Source organism: Oncorhynchus keta, chromosome 18, assembly GCF_023373465.1.
Source record: "Oncorhynchus keta strain PuntledgeMale-10-30-2019 chromosome 18, Oket_V2, whole genome shotgun sequence".
NCBI classification, from domain to species: domain Eukaryota; kingdom Metazoa; phylum Chordata; class Actinopteri; order Salmoniformes; family Salmonidae; genus Oncorhynchus; species Oncorhynchus keta.
Genome location: NC_068438.1, coordinates 5,504,645 through 5,515,906, shown reverse-complemented (window position 1 = coordinate 5,515,906; position 11,262 = coordinate 5,504,645). Strand labels below are relative to the sequence as shown.

The 11,262-nt window shown below is 44.6% G+C and overlaps 1 protein-coding gene across 1 annotated transcript in view; it reads right to left on the bottom strand.

Annotated features, from left to right (window-relative positions):
- LOC118396809 (protein jagged-1b) overlaps nt 1-11,262 on the bottom strand; it is a 45,016-nt gene that overhangs the window by 12,867 nt on the left and 20,887 nt on the right. The window contains exon 3 of the mRNA XM_052467218.1: nt 3,412-3,469. Coding sequence (XP_052323178.1) covers nt 3,412-3,469 — 58 coding nt within the window. The remainder of the gene's footprint in view (nt 1-3,411; nt 3,470-11,262) is intronic.

The window sequence follows — 11,262 nt, the reverse complement described above, 5'->3', positions numbered from 1 at the left end:
TCACATAAAAAAAAAAAGAGAAAGAGAGAGAATCATCGGGGCCCACAACTAGCTCCATTCCAAAGAGTTGATGAAGGTCATTGATGTTCTACAGCGTTGTCACCGTGTTCTCCGTCCCTGCCCAAGGACTCTGTGGCTCTGTGTTAAGACAGCTACATTACAGTGTTGTAATCCATCCTGATTAGGGCTATGGGGCTGTAAGTCGGGCCCTGACGAGGATGTCTGCGATGGGTTGGAGCTGAACTAAGCTGGGAGCCGGGAAAGGGGCTTTAAACCCAATGTGGAACAAATACACAATCTTTCAGGAGCTCAGGAGAACGGGGGGATGGAGCAAACAAGATGTACAACTGGAGCTGAAGGGCAGAGGGAAAGAGAGATTGGGGGAGAAGGAAGAGGAAGAGGAGGAGGTCTGTGGTTTGGTTCCCAGCCTCTCATTATCTCTCCACTCATCTTTTGGCTGAGTCTGTCTGCAGCCTTTTACTGGGCAGGAGGGGGCAGAGGAACAAGGGAGGGGGGGTGAAAGGGAAGGGCTGGGGAACGAGAGGAATGAGAAAGGATAGGTGCATCTTTGTGTGTGTGTGTGCCTTAGTGAGTATGTAATGAGAATTGAAGGGTGCGTTTTAGCGTTTTTGTTACGTTACAGCTTAATCCGAACAAGTATTAAATTGTTTATTCCCCCGTCAATCTACACACACTACCCCATAACAATGTGGCAAAAACAGGTTGTCATACATTTTTGCTAATTTATAAGAAATAAAAAAGCCTGAAATATCAAATGCACATAAGTATTCAGACCCTTTACTTAGTACTTTGTTGAAGCACCTTTGGCAGCGCTTACAACATCGAGTCTACTTGGGTATGACGCTACAAGCTTGGCACAGCTGTATTTGGGGAGTTTCTCCCATTCTTTCTCTGCAGATCCTCTCAAGATCTGTCAGGTTGGATGGGGAGCGTCGCTGCACAGCTATTTTCAGGTCTCTCCAGAGATGTTCGATCGGGTTCAAGTCCGGGCTCTGGCTGGGCCACTCAAGGACATTCAGAGCCACTCCTGCATTCTCTTGGCTGTGTGCTTAGGTTTGTTGTCCTGTTGGAAGGTGAACATTCACCACAGTTTGAGGTCCTGAGCACTCTGGAGCAGGTTTTCATCAGGGATCTCTCTGTACATTGCTCTGTTCATCTTTCCCTCGATCCTGAATAGTCTCCCAGTCCCTGCCTCTGAAAAACATCCCCACAGCATGATGCTGCCACCACCATGCTTCACAGTAGGGATGGTGCCTGGTTTCCTCCAGACGTGACGCTTGCGGGCTGTCATGTGCCTTTTACTGAGGAGCGGCCTCCATCTGGCCACTCTACCATAAAGGCCTGATTGGTGGAGTGCTGCAGAGATGGTTGTCCTTCTGGAAGGTTCTCCTATCTCCACTGAGGAACTCTAGAGCTCTGTCAGAGTGACCATCGGGTTCTTGGTCACCTCCCTGACCAAGGCCCTTTTCTTGGTGGTTCCAAATGTCTTCCGTTTAAGAATGATGGAGGCCCGTGTGTTCTTGGGGAAGTTCAATGCTGCAGATTTTTTTTGGTACCCTTCCCCAGATCTGTGCCTCGACACAATCCAGTATAGGAGCTCTACAGACAATTCCTTCGACCTTGGTTTTTTCTCTGACATGCTCTGTCAACTATGGGACCTTATATAGACAGGTGTGTGCCTTTCCAAATCATCATTTACCACAGGTGGACTTCAAACAAGTTGTAGAAACATCTCAAGGATGATCAATGGAAACAGGATGCACCTGAGCTCACTACCGAGTTCTAAATTACCTCTGGCAGCAACGTCAGCACAAAAACTGTTTGTCGGGAGCTTCGTGAAATGGGTTTCCATGGCCGAGCAGCCGCACACAAACCTAAGATCGCCATGCGCAATGCCAAACGTTGGCTGGAGGGGTGTAAAGCTCGTCGCCATTGGAGCAGTGGAAACACGTTCTCTGGAGTGATGAAACACGCTTCACCATTTGGCAGTCCAACGGACAAATCTGGGTTTGGCGGATGCCAGGAGAACACTACCTTCCCAATGCATAGTGCCAACTGTAAGGTTTGGTGGAGGAGGAATAATGGTCTGGGGCTGTTTTTCATGGTTCGGTATAGGCCCCTTAGTTCCAGGGAAGGGAAATCTTAACGCTTCAGCATACAATGACGTTCTAGACTATTCTGTGCTTCCGACTTTGGGGCAACAGTTTGGGGAAGGCCCTTTCCTGTTTCAGAATGACATTGCCCCCATGCACCAAGTGAGGTCCATACAGAAACGGTTTGTCTAGATCGGTGTGGAAGAACTTGACTGGCCTCCACAGACTCCTTACGTCAACCCCATCGAACACCTTTGGGTTGAATTGGACCGCCGACTGTGAGCCAGGCCAAACCGCCCTACATCAGTGCCAGACTAATGCTCTTGTGGCTGAATGGAAGCAAGTCCACGCAGCCATGTCCCAACATCTAACGAAAAGCCATCCCAGAAGAGTGGAGGCTGTTACAGCAGCGAAGGGGGGACCAACTCCATATTAATGCCCATGATTTTGGAATGAGATGTTCGAAGAGCACGTGTCCACATACTTTTGACATGTCTGTCTGTTTTTAGAGAATGATGCTCACATTCCCTATCATGCAGATTTCTCTGATTATGAGCAGAAACAAGGAGCGGAGTGTGAAATGAAAGGGTCTGACTGGGAGACCTCAGAAACACTGACACACACGTGCAGGCACAATTAGAAACACACACACACACACACACACACACACACACACACACACACACACACACACACACACACACACACACACACACACACACACACACACACACACACACACACACACACACACACACACACACACACACACACACACACACACACACACACACACACACACAGAGAGAGAGACACGTAAAGGCATACAGATTGGCTGCACTGCATCTCCCCTGCACATCGACACACATTCAAAACAGACACATACTGGTTGCACCTCCTTTTCGAGACAGCAAGGGGACCCAGTGAGGACAGAGGGAACCATAGCCCCGGGTCACAAACGGGAAGGGGGAGGGGCGGGGGCCACATGCACTCTATGTCCCCCTCCCTCCCTGTCTGTCTGTCTGTATCACTGCTTATTTTCCTTTAAAGTGTGTGGGAAAGTATGAGAGTCTGGCTGTGCTCAAAGAAAGAAGGCAATTTAGTCTGTCTGTCTCTTTCTCTGCTTTTCTCTCTCTCTCTCTCTCTCTCTCGCACGCACGCACGCACGCACGCACACACGCACGCACGCACGCAGACACACACACACACACACACACACACACACACACACACACACACACACACACACACACACACACACACACACACACTGTGGAAATTCTCTCTCCAGCCTTACCTGATTCTGATGTTTCGTTGTCATGGTCCAGAGCCTCTAACACCAAGGAGAAAGATTTCTGTGGAGGGCAAAGAGAGAGAACGAGGTTCAGTCAATATGTAGTTCTGATGCAAACAGATTTGTTACAAAGTTCTTAACAACAATCTGGTGTAAAAACACCCAAAAGCGCTAGCCAAGAACACATAGTAGCTCACAGAAGTACCGATACAACCTTGCAACCTCGCAGTGTGAAGAAGAATGTCTTTTTTTTTACTCACAACCAGAAACGTCCATAAAATCCATATGGCAGTAGGGATGTGACGGTCATGGGATTTTGGATGGTGGTAATGGGCCAGCCAAATGACCGTGGACATCGTAATAACAGTTAGAAAAGCACAACAACAAAAAATATAATAATAATAAATATAAAAATTGAAATGATCTGACACACATGATCGTCTCCACTCCTGACTGCATGTGCCGCCATATAAATAGATTGAATATAACGGGCGTCCCCATTCTAGTTATTGGCGGCAGCGTAGCCTAGTGGTTAGAGCGTTGGACTAGTAACCGGAAGGTTGCGAGTTCAAACCCCCGAGCTGGCAAGGTACAAATCTGTCGTTCTGCCCCTGAACAGGCAGTTAACCCACTGTTCCCAGGCCGTCATTGAAAATAAGAATGTGTTCTTAACTGACTTGCCTGGTTAAATAAAGGTTTTAAAAAAAATAAAAAAATAAAATTGATGGTCATAATGGGTGGACTGGCTGCCATTGCAAAGTGTACCCATAGCGAAACACCCCACTCCTTATATTTTTTCTGGTTACATTACAGTCAATGAACAAAGTAGACCATAATCAGATAGTATTGCATTGGAGAGCCAGATACTTATACTTATAAATACTTATTTTTTTTTACAAATACTTATTTTTCACCATAATTTGCAAATAAATTCATTAAAAATCCTACAATGTGATTATCTGTATTTTTTTTCTCATTTTGTCTGTCATAGTTGAAGTGTACCTATGATGAAAATTACAGGCCTCTCTCATCTTTTTAAGTGGAAGAACTTGCACAATTGGTGGCTGACTAAATACTTTTTTGCCCCACTGTATCTGTATTAAAGTAGTAAAAAGTGTAGTATTTGGTCCAATATTCACAGCACGCAATGACTACATCAAGCTTGTGACTCTACACATTTGTTGGATGCTTTTGTTGTGTTTCGGTTGTGTTTCAGATTATTTTGTGCCCAATAGAAATGAATGATATTGCGTCATTTTGGAGTCACTTTTATTGTAAATAGGTATAGAATATGTTTCTAAACACTTCTACTATAATGTGGATGCACCATGATTATGGATAATCCTGAATTAAATGTGAATATTGATGAGTGAGAAAGTTACAGACCCACAAATATCCTACCCCCAAGACATGCTAACCTCTCACCATTACAATAACAGGGTTAGGGGTTAGGGGTTAGGGGTTAGGGGTTGAGACGGTTATAAGGAAATTGTGTCAGCAGCACTGATGTGTTATGCCAAACAAAGCTACCCCAAGGGAGCCATGTTACTCACATCTACGGAGCATTCTGGCAACTCCGCCAGGCCCTTAAGGACAGGGAGGAGGTTAGCATTTTTCCAAAGTTTTGTTCAGAGTAGGAGTGCTGATCTGGGATCAGTTTAGCCTTTTAGATCATAACAACTAATGTTATATGAACAGATCCTAGATCAGCACGGCCCCAGGTATGCTTGTATGATACGCCAGAGTGGCGAACCATGAACCACCTTAAAAAAGCAGCAATTCAGCACAGAGAGAGAGAGCTTAAAAAGCAGAGAGAGAGAGAGAGAGAGAGAGAGAGAGAGAGAGAGAGAGAGAGAGAGAGAGAGAGCTAGAGAGAGAGAGACAGAGAGAGACAGAGAGAGAGAGAGAGAGAGAGAGAGAGAGAGAGACCGAGAGAGACAGAGAGAGAGAGCGAGAGAGAGACAGAGAGAGAGAGAGAGAGAGAGAGAGAGAGAGAGAGAGAGAGAGAGAGGGAAAGAGAGAGAGAGAGAGAGAGAGAGAGAGAGAGAGAGAGAGAGAGAGAGAGAGAGAGAGACAGAGACAGAGAGAGAGAGAGAGAGAGAGTACTGTATAGACGACTACATCTGGCTACAACAGGGCCCATACAGAAGACAGGGACAAGCAGCAGATATCTTATGAATTTGTATTTACTGAGATACCCGACTCAGGGGAGACAAGGAGGACAGGTGTTTTGTTGTTGTTGTTTTTATAGACATGGATCTGAATTATTCATCCAGAATAATTCAGATCCATGTCCCCCCTTTCTCCATCCCTCCTCTCGCTCTCTCTCTCCGAAACACCCCAGCAGCTGCCATGCAAATCACCCCGCCATGCATTGTGGGTAGGGTGTCCTCCTAAAGGGCTGCATGGATGTGCAGTCACGACTCTGCTCTAAGGGCCCACCGCCGAGGGGATGAGTGGAGCGAGGGGGGGGAGAGATGGATGATGGAAGGTGAGTTTAGACGGAAGGAAAGAGGGCGGAATATAAGATAAAAGATAGTAAGTGAGCCGAGAGTAAATGATATGTATGAGAATGAAGGGAGGGAAGGAGGGAGGCGGGAGGAGGTGTAAAAATGTAAAAATGTGTAGAGGGCAGTTTATTAGAGGTTGGAAAAGACATTCAGGAGTGGGGAGGGAAGGATGAAGGGCGGGGAAGGTGCACAGGAGGGCATGTGTGCGTGTGTGTGCGTGTGTGTGTGCGTGTTCATACTTGAGTGTTTTTCACTCCACTATCTTTACCTATGGTGTTTACAATCCACCCCCATTAACACACACACAGTGGTCGCCCGCATCAGTCAGAGTGCTAATGAGAACCATCGAGACCTCCCAGACTGTGCAAGCAGGGTGTTTGTGGCTCGGGATGCTGGAACCATCATTTGGATTCATTGATGGGGGGCTCGGGAGGGGTGATTATGGGCGGAAGTCATCACCGGTTTGGGCATCGGAAGACTTCTGGGTAGGGAATTACGCCGTGTCCAATACACACACACCCGCTACCTCAGCGTTGGCGTGCTCCCAGGCTACTAGCTAAGTACACCTTTCTCATCCCCTTTCTCTCCTTATCTCTCTCTCAATTCAAATAAATTGTACGGGTTTTAATTGGCAGGAGAAACATGTGTTTACAGAGCCAAAGTGAGTGGAATAGACCATAAACAAACGTGAAACAAACAATCAGAAATGAACCGTAAACACTACACTCACAAATGTTCCAAAGGCATAGAGACATTTCAACGGTCATATTATCTCTCTCCCTCTGTTCTCCTGCCCCACCCCTCCCTAGTCCTTCCCCAACCATCCCCCATTCTCTCCCACCCTTGTACCTGCTCCCATGTCAGCAGCTGGCTACGACCTAAGGGAGGGCCCATATGACAAGTGGTGGGAAAAGTACCCTATTGTCATACTTGAGTAAAAGTATAGATGCCTTAATAGAAAGTTACTCAAGTAAAAGTAAAAGTCACCCAGTAAAATGCTACTTGAGTAAAAGTATTTGGTTCTAAATATACTTAAGTATCAAAAGTAAATGTAATTGCTAAAATATACTTAAGTATCAAAAGTAAAAGTAAAAGTATAAATCATTTCAAATTCCTTCTTTTAAGAAAAGCAGATGGCACCATTTTCTTGTTTGGGAAAATTTATGGATAGCCAGGGGCACACTCCAACATTCAGACATCATTTACAAAAGATGCATTTGTGTTTAGTGAGTCTGCCAGATCAGAGGCACAAGGGACAACCATGTGTTGTCTTGATAAGTGCGTGAATTGGCCCATTTTCCTGTCCTTCTAAGCATTCAAAATGTAACGAGTATTTTTGGGTGTCGGGTAAAATGTACGGAGTAAAATGTACCTTATTTTCCTTAGGAATGTAGTGAAGTCAAAGTCAAAGTCAAAAATATAAATAGTAAAGTAAAGTACAGATACCACCAAAAATAACTTAAGTAGTACTTTAAAGTATTTTTACAAGACTGCATACGCACTGCACACACACACACACACACACACACACACACACACACACACACACACACACACACACACACACACACACACACACACACACACACACACACACACACACACACACACACACACACACACACACACACAAACACACATCCATGCAGAGCCCGGGTCACACACACACACACACAGCCAGGTGACACACGCACTCAGGACGGGTGTACCAGTGACCAGACCTTTTTGCTAAAGCTACCATTTTCCATCCTGAAAATAAGCAATAAGAAAAATATTAGATTTCTGGTCAAACAGATGAAAAAGGTGTTTTAGAAAACATCTACCAGACAAGTTTATAAAGATATTAGAAATATATCCAAACGACAGTTGGGTTGATACGTTTGGACAGCACAGTACAGCACGCCATAGAGTACAGCAAAGAAAAGTCGAGTTCAGTACACAGTAGACCACACGAGTTGAGTACAGTATAACTGAACTCTACTGTACTCTACATTTTTGTCATTTAGCAGAAGCTCTCATCCAGAGCGACTTAACAGGAGCAATTAGGGTTAAGTGCCTTGCTCAAGGGCACAGCGAGTACTCTACTCCAATCTACTGTGCTGTACTTTGATGTCCAAACATAGGAAATATAGACGTCTATGATTGGTTTAGATTTGGTCCTGTCTGGAACAACAAAATGTTTTTTTTTCTGGGGGGGCAGAGCTCATTAAAATAATATTCAGTGTGTAGAAAATGCCCAAATATGCAAAGGAGAATATTGAATATTTATACCTTTGTGTACCTATTTAGAACACATCGCCATGAAGAGAATGACATTCATATAGAATGATTATTCATCAGGGGCCCTTCATGAAATTACCATAATGTAAATCCACTTCACCTACTGTGGTTCAATAACCAAAATAGATTTTTTTCAAAGTCAAGGTGTCGTGTCATAGCTGACAGCCTCGTTCTTTCTGCAGACATTCAGAGCAGATATTTAACAAAGTTCTTGGAAAAAAAATATTTTTTTAAAAACTGAAGTTAGATTTTACCAAAATTCTGTTCTGCATCTGCACTGTTCTTCCAGTAGATGTGTTTATGTCAAAAATGAATTGTGAAATTGTTTAAAGTAGTCATTGTGCATAGAATTGTACGGTTTGTTAAACTTTCAAATCAATGTTTTTAGTTCGGCCACACATTTTAAGTAGAAAATCAGCGTCTCAGTGCAATTCCGTTACCGTGGAATTGTCCAATTGTTTGATGTGAACTGTGCCATAAGGATCATTATCAAAAACCGTATCGCATCACTTTCCAATAATGCTATACTACAAAACAGATACACTGTCCAACATGTCATCTATCAGTAACGCAATTAACACAGATATGCAAATCAGATGCACACCAACAGTTTAACACACAGGTATACACAACAACAACAGGACAAAGATAGGTGACCAACCAAATCATTGTTATTATCATTCAACCACAATAGTCTGCTATTAAATACATGCTGCGAATATATATATACACCCCGAGCACCCCCCACATACAGTATATCCACTCGCTCTCTCACACACTGACAGAAACATACAAACAAACTATTGACCCATGCTATTTCCCCAGGCTTCAATCCTTGTCACTCAACCCTGCAGTTCCACCAGAACAGAGTGGTTCCACTCTATCTCTTACCAGTCTCGTTAGAAATACACAGATACGTTGCTAAGGTTGCTACGTAAAAATAAATATAAAAAAAAACAGGCCTGAGTGAGTACACGGTGCGTGTGTGTGTGCATGTGCGTTTATGACCAGAGAGAGAGGAAATTAAACAACAATAATGAGACACATGGCCACTGACTGTGGTGATTTTAGCATGTAAATCTTGTGTGGGGCAAAACCCCCCCAAAATGGTTCATGCACGCCAGTAAAGCCACTACACAACACTAAACAATACACGAATTGCACTATAACGGTGACAAACGGTGCTGACAAACTGTTAGGGCCTAAGTAAAGCTGTCCCAACAGCAGTCCCAATGTCTTCCCACTGCTACACTTGGCTATCAGTGGAGCCTTGTCTGGCAGCCTTATTCAGCCTCATTTACTGCCTTTAAAAAAACATAGCTGATATGGCCGACTTGCTGAAACAAATGTGGTTTCTACTGACAATTGAGATGTACAAACTATGGCATAAAGGGACGAAGATCGTATAAGAGGCCATCTGTAATTTCGATTAAGACATTAATGAGCGAGCTGGGGACGGATAAGGCCAACATAACAAATAGTTGAGCACTTTTGAAATGTACGGGGACCGAATTCAGAACATGGGCAGTTCTTACAGTATTCTCCCTGTACACCAAGTCAGAACCGAGAGGATAAATAAAGGGGCATACAAGCAGACAATGAAAGCTCGTACAATATTCGATGATGACATTTCTCTAAAACAGGTTATAGGAGAAATGTGCACCACCAAGTCAGACCAGTAGGCTAATTTATGAGGTGAAAAGGGAGTAAATGAATAGGGTGAGGCACATGGGCTACATACAGCTTACTACACAACATACAGTACACTTAGTATTACTTTCTCTTCTACTGTATACATATCTCCCTGGCATTCTATATAATTTATGCAGCAGCATACAAGACATTTTTGGACTCATCTTGTTGTGCTGTGCTCTCTTGAACAGAAAGGTGGTGCCGCGCACAGCACTTTCTTGTGGGCTCTAGAAAGAGGCCAGAAATCCTGACTTGGAATTCAGAGTTGGATGACCTCTCAAAATGAGTTTTCTCCGAGTTCCCAGTTGTCTTGAACTCACTGAAGTCTGAGATTTCCCAGATCCGAGCTTCCAGTTGTTTTGAATGCGACAGAAGTCATGCTGGATTGACAGCATGGCCAATGTACTCAAACTTTTCTGTCCCATGGTGTTACCCCCTTTTTCGTGATATCCAATTGGTAGTTACGATCTTGTCTCAATCGCTGCAATTCCCCTACGGACTTGGCGAAGGTCGAGAGCCAAGTCGCACTGCTTCTTGACACACTGCTCGCTTAACCCGGAAGCTAGCCGCACCAATGTGTTGGAGGAAACACTGTCGAACTGATGACCGAAGTCGACCGACTGGCCAACCACAAGGAGTCGCTAGACCACGATGGGACAAGGACATCCCGGCCCTCCAAACCCTCCTTTAACCCGGACAACGCTGGGCCAATTGTGCGCCGTCCCATGGGTCTCCCGGTCACAGCCGGCTGTGACACAGCCTGGGATCGAACCCGGTGCTGCAGTGGCGCCTTAGCACTCATTGTTCAATTTGAGATTTACAACTTGTTGTGTAATGTTTATGTTCAATGGCCGATGAGCACCGATACGTTTATCTATCATTTTTCTTCTTATGACAAGGATTGAAAAGGATTTGCCAGTAGATTGCCGACTTGATGGATAATGATGACTGATTGTCTAGCTTGCTAGCTAAGTATGTTGTTGACATGATCAGTCCAATCAAAGCTAGGGTAGGTATAACATGATTTGACGTCATTTTATCTGTGGCCAATGACCTTGAGCCTTCTTGAATGGGCACTTCTAATGTAAGTCTACGGCAGCACCCAAAGGGCTTGAATTTTCAAGCTCTACCCGTATATTTTGCTGTGACGTAGTGTCCCCATGAGTGACAGAACACTGAGCCAATCACGGCTCTGCCCCACCTGTCCTGAATGACTCGTCGCCACTGGCCACCGATGATATAAGCGACACTGACAATAGTGCAGTGATATTTTTAATGTTAGTCACCAAAACAACAACAGAAGGGATGACAGAGCCAGGGAGTGACGTGGATGAGAGCATGGTGTACCTGTGTCTGTGTGAGTGTGTATTTG